At 39.4% G+C, this 12,482-nt stretch overlaps 1 protein-coding gene across 2 annotated transcripts; it reads left to right on the top strand.

Moving 5' to 3' along the window:
• The first annotated feature begins 3,505 nt into the window (after window positions 1-3,505).
• Window positions 3,506-11,164, top strand: LOC134071284 (uncharacterized). Of its 2 annotated transcripts, none has more exons than XM_062527947.1 (10): window positions 3,506-3,642; window positions 3,967-4,172; window positions 4,473-4,616; window positions 4,829-4,985; window positions 6,696-6,879; window positions 7,094-7,235; window positions 7,371-7,481; window positions 7,846-7,904; window positions 8,990-9,072; window positions 10,398-11,164. In XM_062527947.1, exons 1-10 carry the CDS (start codon window positions 3,520-3,522, stop codon window positions 10,470-10,472), a joined length of 1,284 nt encoding a protein of 427 aa, XP_062383931.1. In that variant the 5' UTR covers window positions 3,506-3,519; the 3' UTR covers window positions 10,473-11,164. The 2 variants fall into 2 exon arrangements, with proteins under 2 accessions (XP_062383931.1, XP_062383930.1); XM_062527946.1 differs by having other exon boundaries at window positions 7,326-7,481.
• Window positions 11,165-12,482: the final 1,318 nt, after the last annotated feature.

The raw sequence follows: 12,482 nt of genomic DNA, 5'->3' as shown, positions 1-12,482 counted from the left end.
CCGTGAAGTCCTACAGAGGCTTTGGGTTTTGGGGTTTTTTAGGAATTTTAGGAATTTTACATAGCCAGCAATCAGGAGTAAACTTGTTCCCAACTATTTAAAACTGTCTGTTTGTTTCTTCTGTTGTACACAATAAAAAAACTAAATTAATAAAGTGTGAGCCAGTGGAAGGAAAATGCATGGTTTGTATACAGTGATCCTATGTCTTCCTTAATTAAATTGGGAAAAATTACATTCTATGTTTCATATAAGACCAATACATGTTAAACAATAAAAAGGAAAGAGACTATGGTCACTCTCATACTAAAAGGTGCACAACATCTTATAGTGGATTTGTGGGTCATATAATATAACAGTTCTTACAGTACATGTAAAAGGTATATGTGATGAGTGAAGATATTAATGAGATAATGAAATGACTATAAAATGTGCCAGTTTGAGGTTAGATCCATGTATAATTCCTATTAAAGTCCTATGTAACTGACCCTAGGCAGATGGGTTGGGCCCTTGAGTCGTGGATCTGTCTGAGGTTTCTTCCTGCTGTATGTATCTCCAATTCTAGAGTTTTTCCTTGCCCCTGTTACTCATGGGCTCTCTTTGAATGTTTAACACGTGTGTAATGTGTAATGTTTTGGCGCTCTATAAGTGAGATTACATTTAAATTTTGATTCATTACATTTGAATTGAATTGAATTGAATTGAATTGAATTGAATTAAAATTAAAGCTATATGTTTTCTTCACATTTTCGTTTGTTTATATGGAACATTGGATGTATTCTGTTAATTTAATATCTAAATGTTTCCACCTATTTCTCACATCAGATATTACACACACACACACACACACACCTGACTGCCCTCCTACCCGACCTTAACCTAACTCCCCCACTTCACTGCATCATAGAAAGCCACACTACTCACAGACAACATACAGCCCACCAACCCCCCCCCCCCCCCCAACACACACACACACACTGCCCCTTACCAGCATTAAGCATTATTAAGCCACATACATACAACACCCCCCCCCCCCCCTTTAACTGTTCCACCACCACTCCACCCAAGACATCACACATGCCTGCCCTTAGGATTGTGACAAAGCCGATACAAGTTTTTCAGACTGCACTGGTGTTTTGAGTGAGTTAAAGGTGTTACCTATGGATGGAGACTAGAGGCAGAGGAGGAAAAGCATATCAAGAAGCACTGTGCTCCTACTCGTGTATTGTGTACATTTCAACAGAATAGCATTGCCTCAAATCAAAAACCAACTCCAACTCCAGCTTCCTTGTGATTATCACAAGTTTGAAAAATGCTCTCTCCCCTTTCGCTATGTTGCAAAGATGGCGTCCTTTGAGGGCGAAAAATGTTGGCTGGGTGAACCCTGCCTGAATTTCCGCGAATTTGGATTTCACCCAGCAGCTCAGGCTGGAAACCTGCACATCTATCTCCTGTGTTCCCTGCCAGAAGAACCTTTGGCTCCAATCAGAAACTAGCTTATCCAAAAGACACACTGGATCGTTGCTCTTGTGCAGTAGAAACAAAGCGTAGCCTCCCCATACTAATGTTCAATCTTAAAAGATTGAGCTTAGTATGGTGATAGCCAGACAACGAAAAATGTCCACCGTTCTTCACTCAGGTTGTTTCTCAAAGTCAAGGTGGAATTGCAAGACAGCCGCAAGACATGAGAACCGAAGGACTCAATGTTCCTTTAACAGCAAGAGCCTGTCAAAGTTGACATGGTCCTTCAAATTTGCTGAAGACGATGCACATTTTGAAGGCATCAGCAGTGTCAGCCTTTCCACCATTGTCCGTTCCCTTAATGGTTGCATATTAAGCAAGTGTACAGGGTATGCTTTGAGCACAACTCAGAAAGGGTCAAAGGTCAGTTATTCCTGTGTGTGCAAGTACATAAATGTTCATTCAAACAGACAATGCTCATAGTGCTATGTGACACTAATGTGAAGCTGCATTACAATGTAAAATATATCAAATCAGGAGCCTGCCGTCTGTGGGTGTTGCACTGCCTGTGCCAAGCAGAAGAATGAGAATTGTGGCGGCGGCATCGCTGGTGGAACTTGACCAAGGTCTCCAGTGCTCCAGTGGTCAAGTGAACAGCATTTTTATCATGTTTGAAGGAGTTTGTGAAGGTCTGTATTCTAAAGGGCCTTAAGCACATTTTGTTAAATTAATGTAATGGTTAAGTTATTTTACTGCTTCCAGGTGTAATCAATGAATCTGTACCAACACACATTTAACACTGGACTATACCCAGAGGTGCAAAACTCCATCTTCAAACAGTAAAAGTCCAATCATGTATTGGTTCTACTTGTGCTAGCCTACCTGTTCTCTACCTGGCTGAAGACAGAGCAGTTGAGGAAACAGAGTGGTGACACTCCCATAGGAGACTGGTGAAAATGTCAGGGCTTTGCCATGCCAGTTTCCGGGTTATGGGAGTTTTGGAACTTTCAAACAGCCAATCTCTTGGTCAGTAGTGAATGAGCTAATTGATTACACTCTCCAGCGTCCAGAAATACACCCCACCTGCGATTCAGCCATTCAAGACTCAAGGATTCAAGGAACTTTTGATCGCAACTTTCTCTTTCTATGGCTCTGGCTGAAGAGTTGTGCTAATTAGAATCAGCTTGTTTGAGTGAATGGTTGACACAGATATGCAGTACTTTCACTCTCTGAAGCTGTTTTCCACCTCTGAATATGCTATCTATGAATGCAACGAAGAATGGATGATAGGTTGATAAGTCATCAAGTCATCATCATAAGTCTTAACTTGTATCTGTTTGTGACTGTCCTTTGTGTATTTTTTGTTTCTTGTGTCATTATTTATGCATACCTGACTGCAAGACAAGTTTCCCTGAGGGGACAATAAAGTTAACCTAACCTAACCTAAACTAATTTTTTGTTTGACAACAAAACAAAAACGTGAATAATATTCGAAGAAGGTTTAATTTTCAGACCTTGTGAAACAAAACACTTACCCTGCTTGTGAAACTACGCTTCAGTAAAAACATTACAAATGGTCTTGCAAGTTGAACAACATTCCATTCTTTCACATTCTGTAGGCCTACAGAATAATTGATAGGCATACTAAAACACACCTAATTTTCTCCATAATGATTAATTACAAAAAGATGATCTAAAGTATAATAAATAGGTCCACTTATGGTCAAAATGAATCCATGACAGGTGTGTGACTGCAGCTTTATTCTCGATACTGGGAGAATGTTAAACACAGTAGTAAATGTCAAGTATCAGTCCCCATGCTGTCACTTGATCACATTTGTTTACGGTTTCCTAGAAATAAAGAGGTGGCCCATATTGTCCCTATGCTCAACTTACTCTATTCTCCCTATACAAATGAATAGTATTGAGTGAAAGCAATATTCATCTAACAATTTTCACCTGGGTGTGTCTGTCAGACCAGGAAGCAAGGAAGGAAGACTGTGTATAAAAAGAGAAAGTGTATAAGTCCATTTCCACTGAACAGAAAAGAAGTCAGACACCATGTCTTTCTTCACCATTGTTCTGCCTTTGCAAATGCTGTTTTCTGCCACTTTTGCAAGTCACTTCTGGGGTGGATCAATGACTTTCTCTCCTAAAGTGTTGTACCCAAATGGTTCTTACAAGGTAAAGTATATTTTATTCTGATTTCCTTTTAATATCATTAATATTGTTAGTATCTATATCACTGAATATGCAATTGACCACTTCTTCAGGAGTACACTGGTTAATGCTGTTGCTGTTACTGGCGAGAAAAAAACAGTTCAGCCTACCTGAAGACTTGTCTATGTTTTCATTGTTCTGAGCAAAATGTTCTAGCCTACTTACTGTATGATCTGGTCTAATTGGTGAATTTCTACCACAGTACCCATGCATAAAGTTTCTTTTTCTTTTTACCTTCAGTCTCTCTTTCTCTAACCAGAATCATTTTGGTGTGATTCCTCATCTCAGGTGGAGTTTCGCTTCAAACAAACGTTTGATAGTTGTTCATATTTTTTCTGGAATACCTGCTTCAGTGGAGACTGTGGAACTCAAGTCAGCGTCGAAAGAGGTGAGATATACACCACAGCTGGGAGGAATGCAGGTGATAACAACTGGTGCCAGACAGAAGGGGTTACGACAAGAGTGATACCCACAGCCAACACATTTAGTCTGAGGTAACTTGGTTTCAGACCATTCTGTTCATTGCCTTTTGCCTCTCTGCTGTAGCCACTCCCTCATACACTAAATGTGATACATACTTTGGTAATACGCACCACTGGCAATATTGGGACTCAACATTTTCTTGCGCTTCATTTTTCATTAACAATGATGACTAATGCATTATGTAGCAATAGAGTAAATGTGTAATGATAGCTAACACATTTAGTTTGAGGTAACTTGATATCAGACCATTCTGAACCAGTCAAACTAGGATGAGATTTTTGTAGCATTCACCATTTCGCTTTTGGTTACAGAGAAGCTGGCGGCGGTTGGGTGTCTCTCTCAAATAATCCTAGCCTTTCAAGCTGGAGTCTACTCACAGTTGTTGATCTTGGAAAGCGATCAGACACAAATAAAGCCAACAGATCCCCAATCACCACCAGCATATCATTTGTAAGGTAATATCAGTCCATAATTATTAGATTTATTGTTATAGAAATATCTATTGTATGCATGTGTAGGTACTGAATATGTAGCCTACTGTAGCCTATATATGTGTAGATTAATATAAATCGAGTTATTGCATTTAAATATGAAATACAATAAAGCATGATTAATGGTGATATGAAATATATGATATCAAATCTTAATGCTACTGATTCTTCACTAGTGTCCCTCAGAACTGCCCACGGACATATGCGTTGGTAACGTTTGATCCAGACAACGACCAAGGCAGATGCAGATATGGCACTCTCGTCGGTGAAGAATGCACTGCCTGCCAACTTCCTGCTGGGTTTACCCTGACGCAAAACAGAATCAAAGACAAAGTATATATTCTTCTCCTGCTTTATATGGTTCTTTGGAAACACAACTTTGTCAAAGTGAATCAAGACATTCTCCACTTTACATTATCTCAGCTGTCATAATAACACATGAACCCTAACTCTAACACTAACTCTAACCCTTCATTACAATGACATTGATAGATGGCAAGGTGACAGGTGTGTTTGAGTTCCTTTCCTTTCTACATTCCACCACAGTGGGGGAAAATGAACCTCATCTAAATAACCATTCTAATTCCTCATTCTTCATACACACGCATAGCCTGGAAAACCAGCGCCAACTGCTGGACGGCAAAATGTTTTGCCTGCATTTGGGTCTGGCCTCGGACCACTGTACATTTTGAAAACACTGCCCTGAATCTGGCAGATGGCAACTAAACCGATCACAACGCAGAGATGTGTTTTGAATCAACGCGGGCGGGGCAGAGGGCTCTGGGGCGGGGTTTGAGGGACCGTTGGCCTATAGGCACAGACACGGTTTGAAAGACAACGGGTTGTACTCATCAACAATGTTCCGTTGTATCCATTCATCGGAGCCAGACTAAATTAGACATCCAATCCATTTAGGCTGGTTTATCAGGCTAACACACGCACACCTGTATGAAATTTGCACTGGTGTGACAACAAAAACAGTCTAGGTAGAGGTGTCATCACACTCTATCTCTGCCAGGCCACAGGTGTCTGCCACAGGTAATGCTTTTCAGGAGTGGCATTCAATTTAGGATGTGCAGTCTGAATTGTTTGCTTATTCAAAGTCCAAAGTAGGGTATTCAAGGTGTCAGTTTATGAACACAATTATTACGTCGATTTGAATAGGCATCGGCTGGAAGTGTAGGATGGCGTGTTGTTGAAAAATTCTCAGAATATTTTTATGCAAGCATATCACATCCAGAGGAAGTCTTTATATTGTTAAGAGATGATCATCATCCAAACTTATATATATACCACAGTTTAAGAACCGCTGCTCTAGGCAGTTGAAGTTAAAGTTGAAAAAGCCTAAGCATAATAATGATAATGACAATAATGTCAAGTAGACATTCAATTCCAAGGGATTACCAGTAGATGAAAATGCAAAAAAATTGATCATGCAGATAATGCAAGCACATAAACAGTTGGTAAGGTGTTGATAGAGGACATATAGGCTTGTGATTTCTATCTATCTATCTACTGTATAAATTGCAGTAACATCCGTTAGTGTGTGTGTGTGTGTGTGTGTGTGTGTGTGTGTGTGTGTGTGTGTGTGTGTGTGTGTGTGTGTGTGTGTGCGCGCGCGCCAATGGTTCCACATATCTGTGGAACCATTGGCGCGATTGATATGAAACGTACCAGGTGTCTCGCTATGGGCATGAGTGCAGTGCCAAGTTTGACGTTGTTTGGATAAGAAATGCAAGATATCAGTAAATATATTGGTAAAGTAGGGACACATTGGCTTTTGCCCCTCTGCTGTAGCCACTCCCTCATACACTAAATGTGAACTCACTTTATTGGGACTCAATATTTTCTTGCGCTTCATTTTTCATTAACAACGATGACTAATGCATCATGTAGCAATAGAGTAAATGTGTAAGACTAATGATAGCCTACTTTTATGTGATCCGGGAATATAGTGTGAACTCCTATTGACACAATACATAATATATTTTATGTGATTTGTTTTAACATGTTTCAACACATTTATAAACATTCCTTTCTTAGGATTTCTGCTTGCTAAGTTATAACAGTGCCACAGCTGGTGTCTATGGGTTAGAGCTGGTTGTGGAGGATTTCCCACAGCAAAGCATCATTCTCTCCTACACAAATGGTTCCACCGTTTTCAGAAGTCCATTTAATCAAGCAGCCAGTCCTCTTAGCAAGCTTCCTCTGCAATTTGCCATCAAAGGTAAGATTTGTTGATACATCTCTCTTTACATATAGCGCAGCCCTCTGATGGTACATGGTTGCGAGTATTCTGGTCAATTCACAGGTCAGAACACAGGTCAATTCATACATCTACCACTGACATCTAGCTTTTTAAAATCATTTGGGGCATTTGTAATAATATGATTATTACTAATCATTTGTAATGATATGTGATTTATGATTAATTTGGCCAGTTGAGACTGCCATTGCTTCTTGTGTTGAGGGAGAATACTTGCCAAAGTTCGTTCCTCCAACCCCTGAGAATGGGGAGACAATTCTAGCTGTGGTCAACCAGGAGCTGAAGATCATAATAAATGCAACAGCCTCTATGGCAGGGTAAGACACTGTTGTTAAAACTACCTCGAAAATACATTTTATTTATTGTATTTAGTGTCTGACTGTTCTATGGTGTCTTTTATTTTGAAGAATTCGTGGTCTTTTGATAAGTGGACCCTTGAATATCACATATAGCTCTGAGATATCTGATGGCCTTGAACAACACATCCTGAAATGGACTCCAAGGAGTGATGATCTTGGCGAATATTTTCCCATCTGTTTTGTTGCTGAAACTGATCCAATAAAGTGAGTCTATAAAGAAGTACACATTTCAAAAATGATCTGGTTACATTAAACCGCATACAGTACATTTAAAAATGTATGTGGTTTAATGTCACATTTGAAAGAAGACATTTTAATATGGGAACATTCAGAAACAAATACAGGAATTTCAATGTTATTCTACACTGTAAAATGGTGGAGCATTGGAAAATGAGTGAAATTATACTCCTGAATGATATGCATTAGTTTTCCACAATTTACAACAGTACACTTTCATTGTAAAGCACCGATTTAAGGGCAAAGTTAATCCTCACAAAATGAGTACTTTCATAATAGCTAACAGCTGTATAATGAAAGAATTTGAACACTGTGGTGTAAATATTTTCAGCACCATCCGTTATCAGTCCAACATAAGATGCATCGTTGTTGGAGTTGGAAATCCTCCCGGTTTGTATCACATTAAATTTGATCTTACTCTTTGACAAAATATTTCTGTGCTGTCATTTAACATGGATCTCAATATTTGTTCAGGTACTATTTTTTTCTTTGAAGCAAACAAGGCTTATTGAATATATACTGTATATATATATGCAAAGTTCTGAACAGAGTGCACACAAAATTGATAGTTAACCTGTTAACCTAAAAATGATGTCTTGGTCTCATGACTACAATATTATAGATGATTTAATGAAGTTACTTTAAAATACAGGTAGCCTACTCCAGAAAAGCTTGGAATCTGTACATCTGTGATTCATTGTGTGGAGTATAAAGCAATTGTCACACGCTTTTAGTTATAAACAGCTCAATAGAAACCGTGGTTGGTCTGGTCTATTTTTCCAATGATGTCATTTTTTGTTCAGGACCAAATGTCATTTGGTGCAAAAGACCTGAATATGAATGTTCCAACTCAATACACTGCATTATATGCTATTCAGTCGTAAATCCATGTTGTGGTCTTACTCAAAACTTCACTGATGCTTTTTTGATCTTTATTGATTTTGATTTTGAACTATAAGATCAACATATTAAAATGAAATATGGCCATGTACAATTAGGGAGTCAGGATTGTACATGTATATTCCACTGGTTTAGAAATAGTATTTGAATATTACAGTTTCCTTACTTCATATTCAGTAACACTCTCCTTCACCCACAGGTCCTGGTCTAACTGGAGAGAGTATGTGTAGTAGTAGTAGTAGTAGTAGTAGTAGTAGTAGTAGTTGTAGTAGTAGTAGTAGTAGTAGTAGTAGTAGTAGTAGTAGAGTAGTAGTAGTAGTATAGTAGTAGAGTAGTAGTAGTAGTTGTTGTTGTAGTAGTAGTAGTAGTAATAGTAGTAGTATAGTAGTAGTAGTAGTAGTAGTAGTAGTAGTAAGGAAGGTATAAAGCTATAGACCACTTCAGCTATTTCATGCCAAATAATCATTTATTTTCTGAAAACTGACCACGGTGCGTATACTGTAATTGTAATAGCTTAAAATAACCAATGTGTTTTTATAGCTCAGCAGTAAGAGAGAGTGTTTTGCTATTGACAGAAACTGTGGTAGGCCTGAGGATGGTAGTTGAGTCTACAGATGCACTAACTGAGGCAGAAATTGAAGAACAAGTCATTAAGCCGGTGAGTGTTTCTTCTTGCCTGAACACACACACACACAAACACACACACACACACACACACACACACACACACACACACACACACACACACACACACACACACACACACACACACACACACACACACACACACACACACACACACACATAATGCAGTTCTGGTAGTTATGCAGTTACTTGAATTTCCCCTTGGGGATCAATAAAGTATCTATCTATCTATCTATCTATCTATCTAGTTATGTCACCTCCATGTCACCATAGGCTGCTCTGCTTTACGTTCTGTGTTGAGTTGTATGCTAAACTCACCCAAAATGAACATTGGGTGATTGTGTGCAGAACATTAGGTTTGCTGAACATTGGTGAATGTGAGGAGCATTAATTACAGTTCCATAATAGTTCTGGTGCAAGCCGAACAGATAAACCTGTTTAGGCCATCATTGTTTGATCTACACTTTCGTGGTTTGAATCATACCCTAAGGGATGGTCTTCAACATGTTCTGGCTAGATCAACTATCCGCATCTCACTACCTCACCACAGGGGTGCCCCAGGGCTCAATGCTGAGACCACCTCTCTTTGCTATTTACACCACTTCACTGGGTCAGATTATGAACTCACATGGCTTCTCATACCACTGCTATGCAGATGACACACAGCTCTATGTCATTCCTACTCGATCCCTCTGTCTTTACACAAATGCCCGAATGTCTCTCAGACCTATCTTCATGGATGAAGGCACGTCACATTCAACTGAACCTTTCAAAAACCAAACTGTGTCCTTCAGCTAAACCAACTACACAATATGACTTTAACATCAAAATTGATCTATTGCCCCTACCAGAGTAACTGACGACCAACTAACCCTCTCTGATCACATTGCCTCAGTTGCTTGGTCATGCCGCTTCGCACTCTACAACATGAGAAAAAAACAGGTTGTCAACACTCAATATGTTACCATAGTGCATAGTCATCTGCCGACTCAAATTCTCTGTACCGCCCTTCTGATGGAATAGAAAAAAATAATAGAATATATAGTTTTTTGATCCTGTGAGGGAAATTCAGTTCTCTGCATTTAACCCAATTTAACCGAATTAGTGAACACACAGCACACAGTGAACACACAGTGAGGTGAATCACACAACCCAGAGCAGTGAGCTGCCTGCCCAACCAGCGGCGCTCGGGGAGCAGTGAGGGGTTAGGTGCCTTGCTCAAGGGCACTTCAGCCGTGGACTGGTCGGGGATCGAACCGGGGATCGAAGTGTGTGATGTCAGAAATCATAATCTGTTGCACATTTCATTTGATAATTCCATAACGCTTCTTTAAACAGTTTCAAGAAGAGCTTATCCGGAATGGTCTACCCAACACCACCACTCTGAGTCTGAGACGAGTGTACAGCCCGTGAAGTCATACAGAGGCTTTGGGTTTTGGGGTTTTGGAACAGCACAGTTTTTAGGAATTTTAGGAATTTTACATAGCCAGCACTCAGGATTAAACTTGTTTCCAACTATTTAAAACTGTCTGTTTGTTTCTTCTGTTGTACACAATTAATAAAAAAGCTAAATTAATAAAGTGTGAGCCAGTGGAAGGAAAATGCATGGTTTGTGTACAGTGATCCTATGTCTTCCTTAATTAAATTGGGAAAAATGACATTCTATGTTTCATATAAGACCAATACATGTTAAACAATAAAAAGGAAAGAGACTATATGGTCACTCTCATACTAAAAGGCACACAACATCTTATAGTGGATTTGTGGGTCATATAATATAACAGTTCTTACAGTACATGTAAAAGGTATGTGATAATTGAAGATATTAATGAGATAAATGACTATAAAATGTGCCAGTTTGAGGTTAGATCCGTGTATTATTCCTATTAAAGTCCTATGTAACTGACCCTAGGCAGATGGGTTGGGCCCTTGAGTCGTGGATCTGTCTGAGGTTTCTTCCTATACTGTATGTATCTCCAATTCTAGGGAGTTTTTCCTTGCCCCTGTTACTCATCGGCTCTCTTTGAATGTTTAACACTCTGTAAAGCGCCATAAGACATGTGTAATGTTTTGTCGCTCTATAAGTGAAATTAAATTTAAATTGAATTAAATCAAATTGAATCAAATTGAATTGAATTGAATTGAATTGAATTGAATTGAATTGAATTGAATTGAATTGAATTGAATTGAATTGAATTGAATTAAAATTAAAACTATATGTTTTCTTCACATTTTCTGTCGTTTGTTTATATGGAACATTGGATGTATTCTGTTAATTTAATATCTAAATTCCACCACTTCACTGCATCATAGAAAGCCACACTACTCACAGATAACATACAGCCCACCCCCCCCCCCCCCCCAACACACACACACACACACACACACTGCCCCTTACCAGCATTAAGCATTATTAAGCCACATACATACAACCCCCCCCCCCCCCTTAACTGTTCCACCACCACTCCACCCAAGACATCACACATGCCTGCCCTTAGGATTGTGACAAAGCCGATACAAGTTATTTCAGAGTGCACTGGTGTTTTGAGTGAGTTAAAGGTGTTACCAATGGATGGAGACTAGAGGCAGAGGAGGAAAAGCATATCAAGAAGCACTGTGCTCCTACTCGTGTATTGTTTATAGCGTTGCCTCAAATCAATAACCAATTCCAACTCCAGCTTCCTCGTGATTATCACAAGTTTGAAAAATGCTCTCTCCCCTTTCGCTATGTTGCAAAGATGGCGTCCTTTGAGGGCAAAACATTTTGGCTGGGTGAACCCTGCCTGTATTTCCGTGAATTTGGATTTCACCCAGCAGCTCAGGCTGGAAACCTGCACATCTCTACCTCCTGTGTTCCCTGCCAGAACCTTTGGCTCCAATCAGAAACTAGTTTATCCAAAAGACCCACCGGATCGTTGCTCTTGTGCAGTAGAAACAAAGCTTAGTATGGTGATAGCCAGACTACGAAAAATGTCCACCGTTCTTCACTCAGGTTGTTTCTCAAAGTCAAGGTGGAATTGCAAGACAGCTGCAAGACATGAGAACTGAAGGACTCAATGTTCCCTTAACAGCAAGAGCCTGTCAAAGTTGACATGGTCCTTCAAATTTGCTGAAGACGATGCACATTTTGAAGGCATCAGCAGTGTCAGCCTTTCCACCATTGTCCGTTCCCTTAATAGTTGCAGCATACAGAGTATGCTTTGAGCACAACTCAGAAAGGGTCAAAGGTCAGTTATTCCTGTGTGTGCAAGTACATAACTGTTCATTCAAACAGACAATGCTGATAGTGCTATGTGACACTAATGTGAAGCTGCATTACAATGTGAAATATATCAAATCAGGAGTGCATACCCTCTGCAGCACAGACCTTTCTTTCTTTCTGTAACACTTACAAAACTAGATGTTACTCTATGTGTGGAATGT

This window comes from Sardina pilchardus, chromosome 23 (genome assembly GCF_963854185.1).
Source record: "Sardina pilchardus chromosome 23, fSarPil1.1, whole genome shotgun sequence".
Taxonomy (NCBI): domain Eukaryota; kingdom Metazoa; phylum Chordata; class Actinopteri; order Clupeiformes; family Clupeidae; genus Sardina; species Sardina pilchardus.
The sequence above is the reverse complement of the archived record's forward strand: the minus strand, read 5'-3'. Positions and strand labels throughout refer to the sequence as shown.

What these genes read in the sequence shown, in the direction of transcription:
- LOC134071284 (XM_062527946.1), top strand. Translation starts at nt 3,520, where the DNA reads ATGTCTTTCTTCACCATTGTTCTGCCTTTGCAAATGCTGTTTTCTGCC. An exon ending in ACCCAAATGGTTCTTACAAG is followed by an intron (nt 3,643 to 3,966) that starts GTAAAGTATATT and finishes TCCTCATCTCAG; the next exon opens with GTGGAGTTTCGCTTCAAACA. An exon ending in GCAACAGCCTCTATGGCAGG is followed by an intron (nt 7,236 to 7,325) that starts GTAAGACACTGT and finishes TTTATTTTGAAG; the next exon opens with AATTCGTGGTCTTTTGATAA.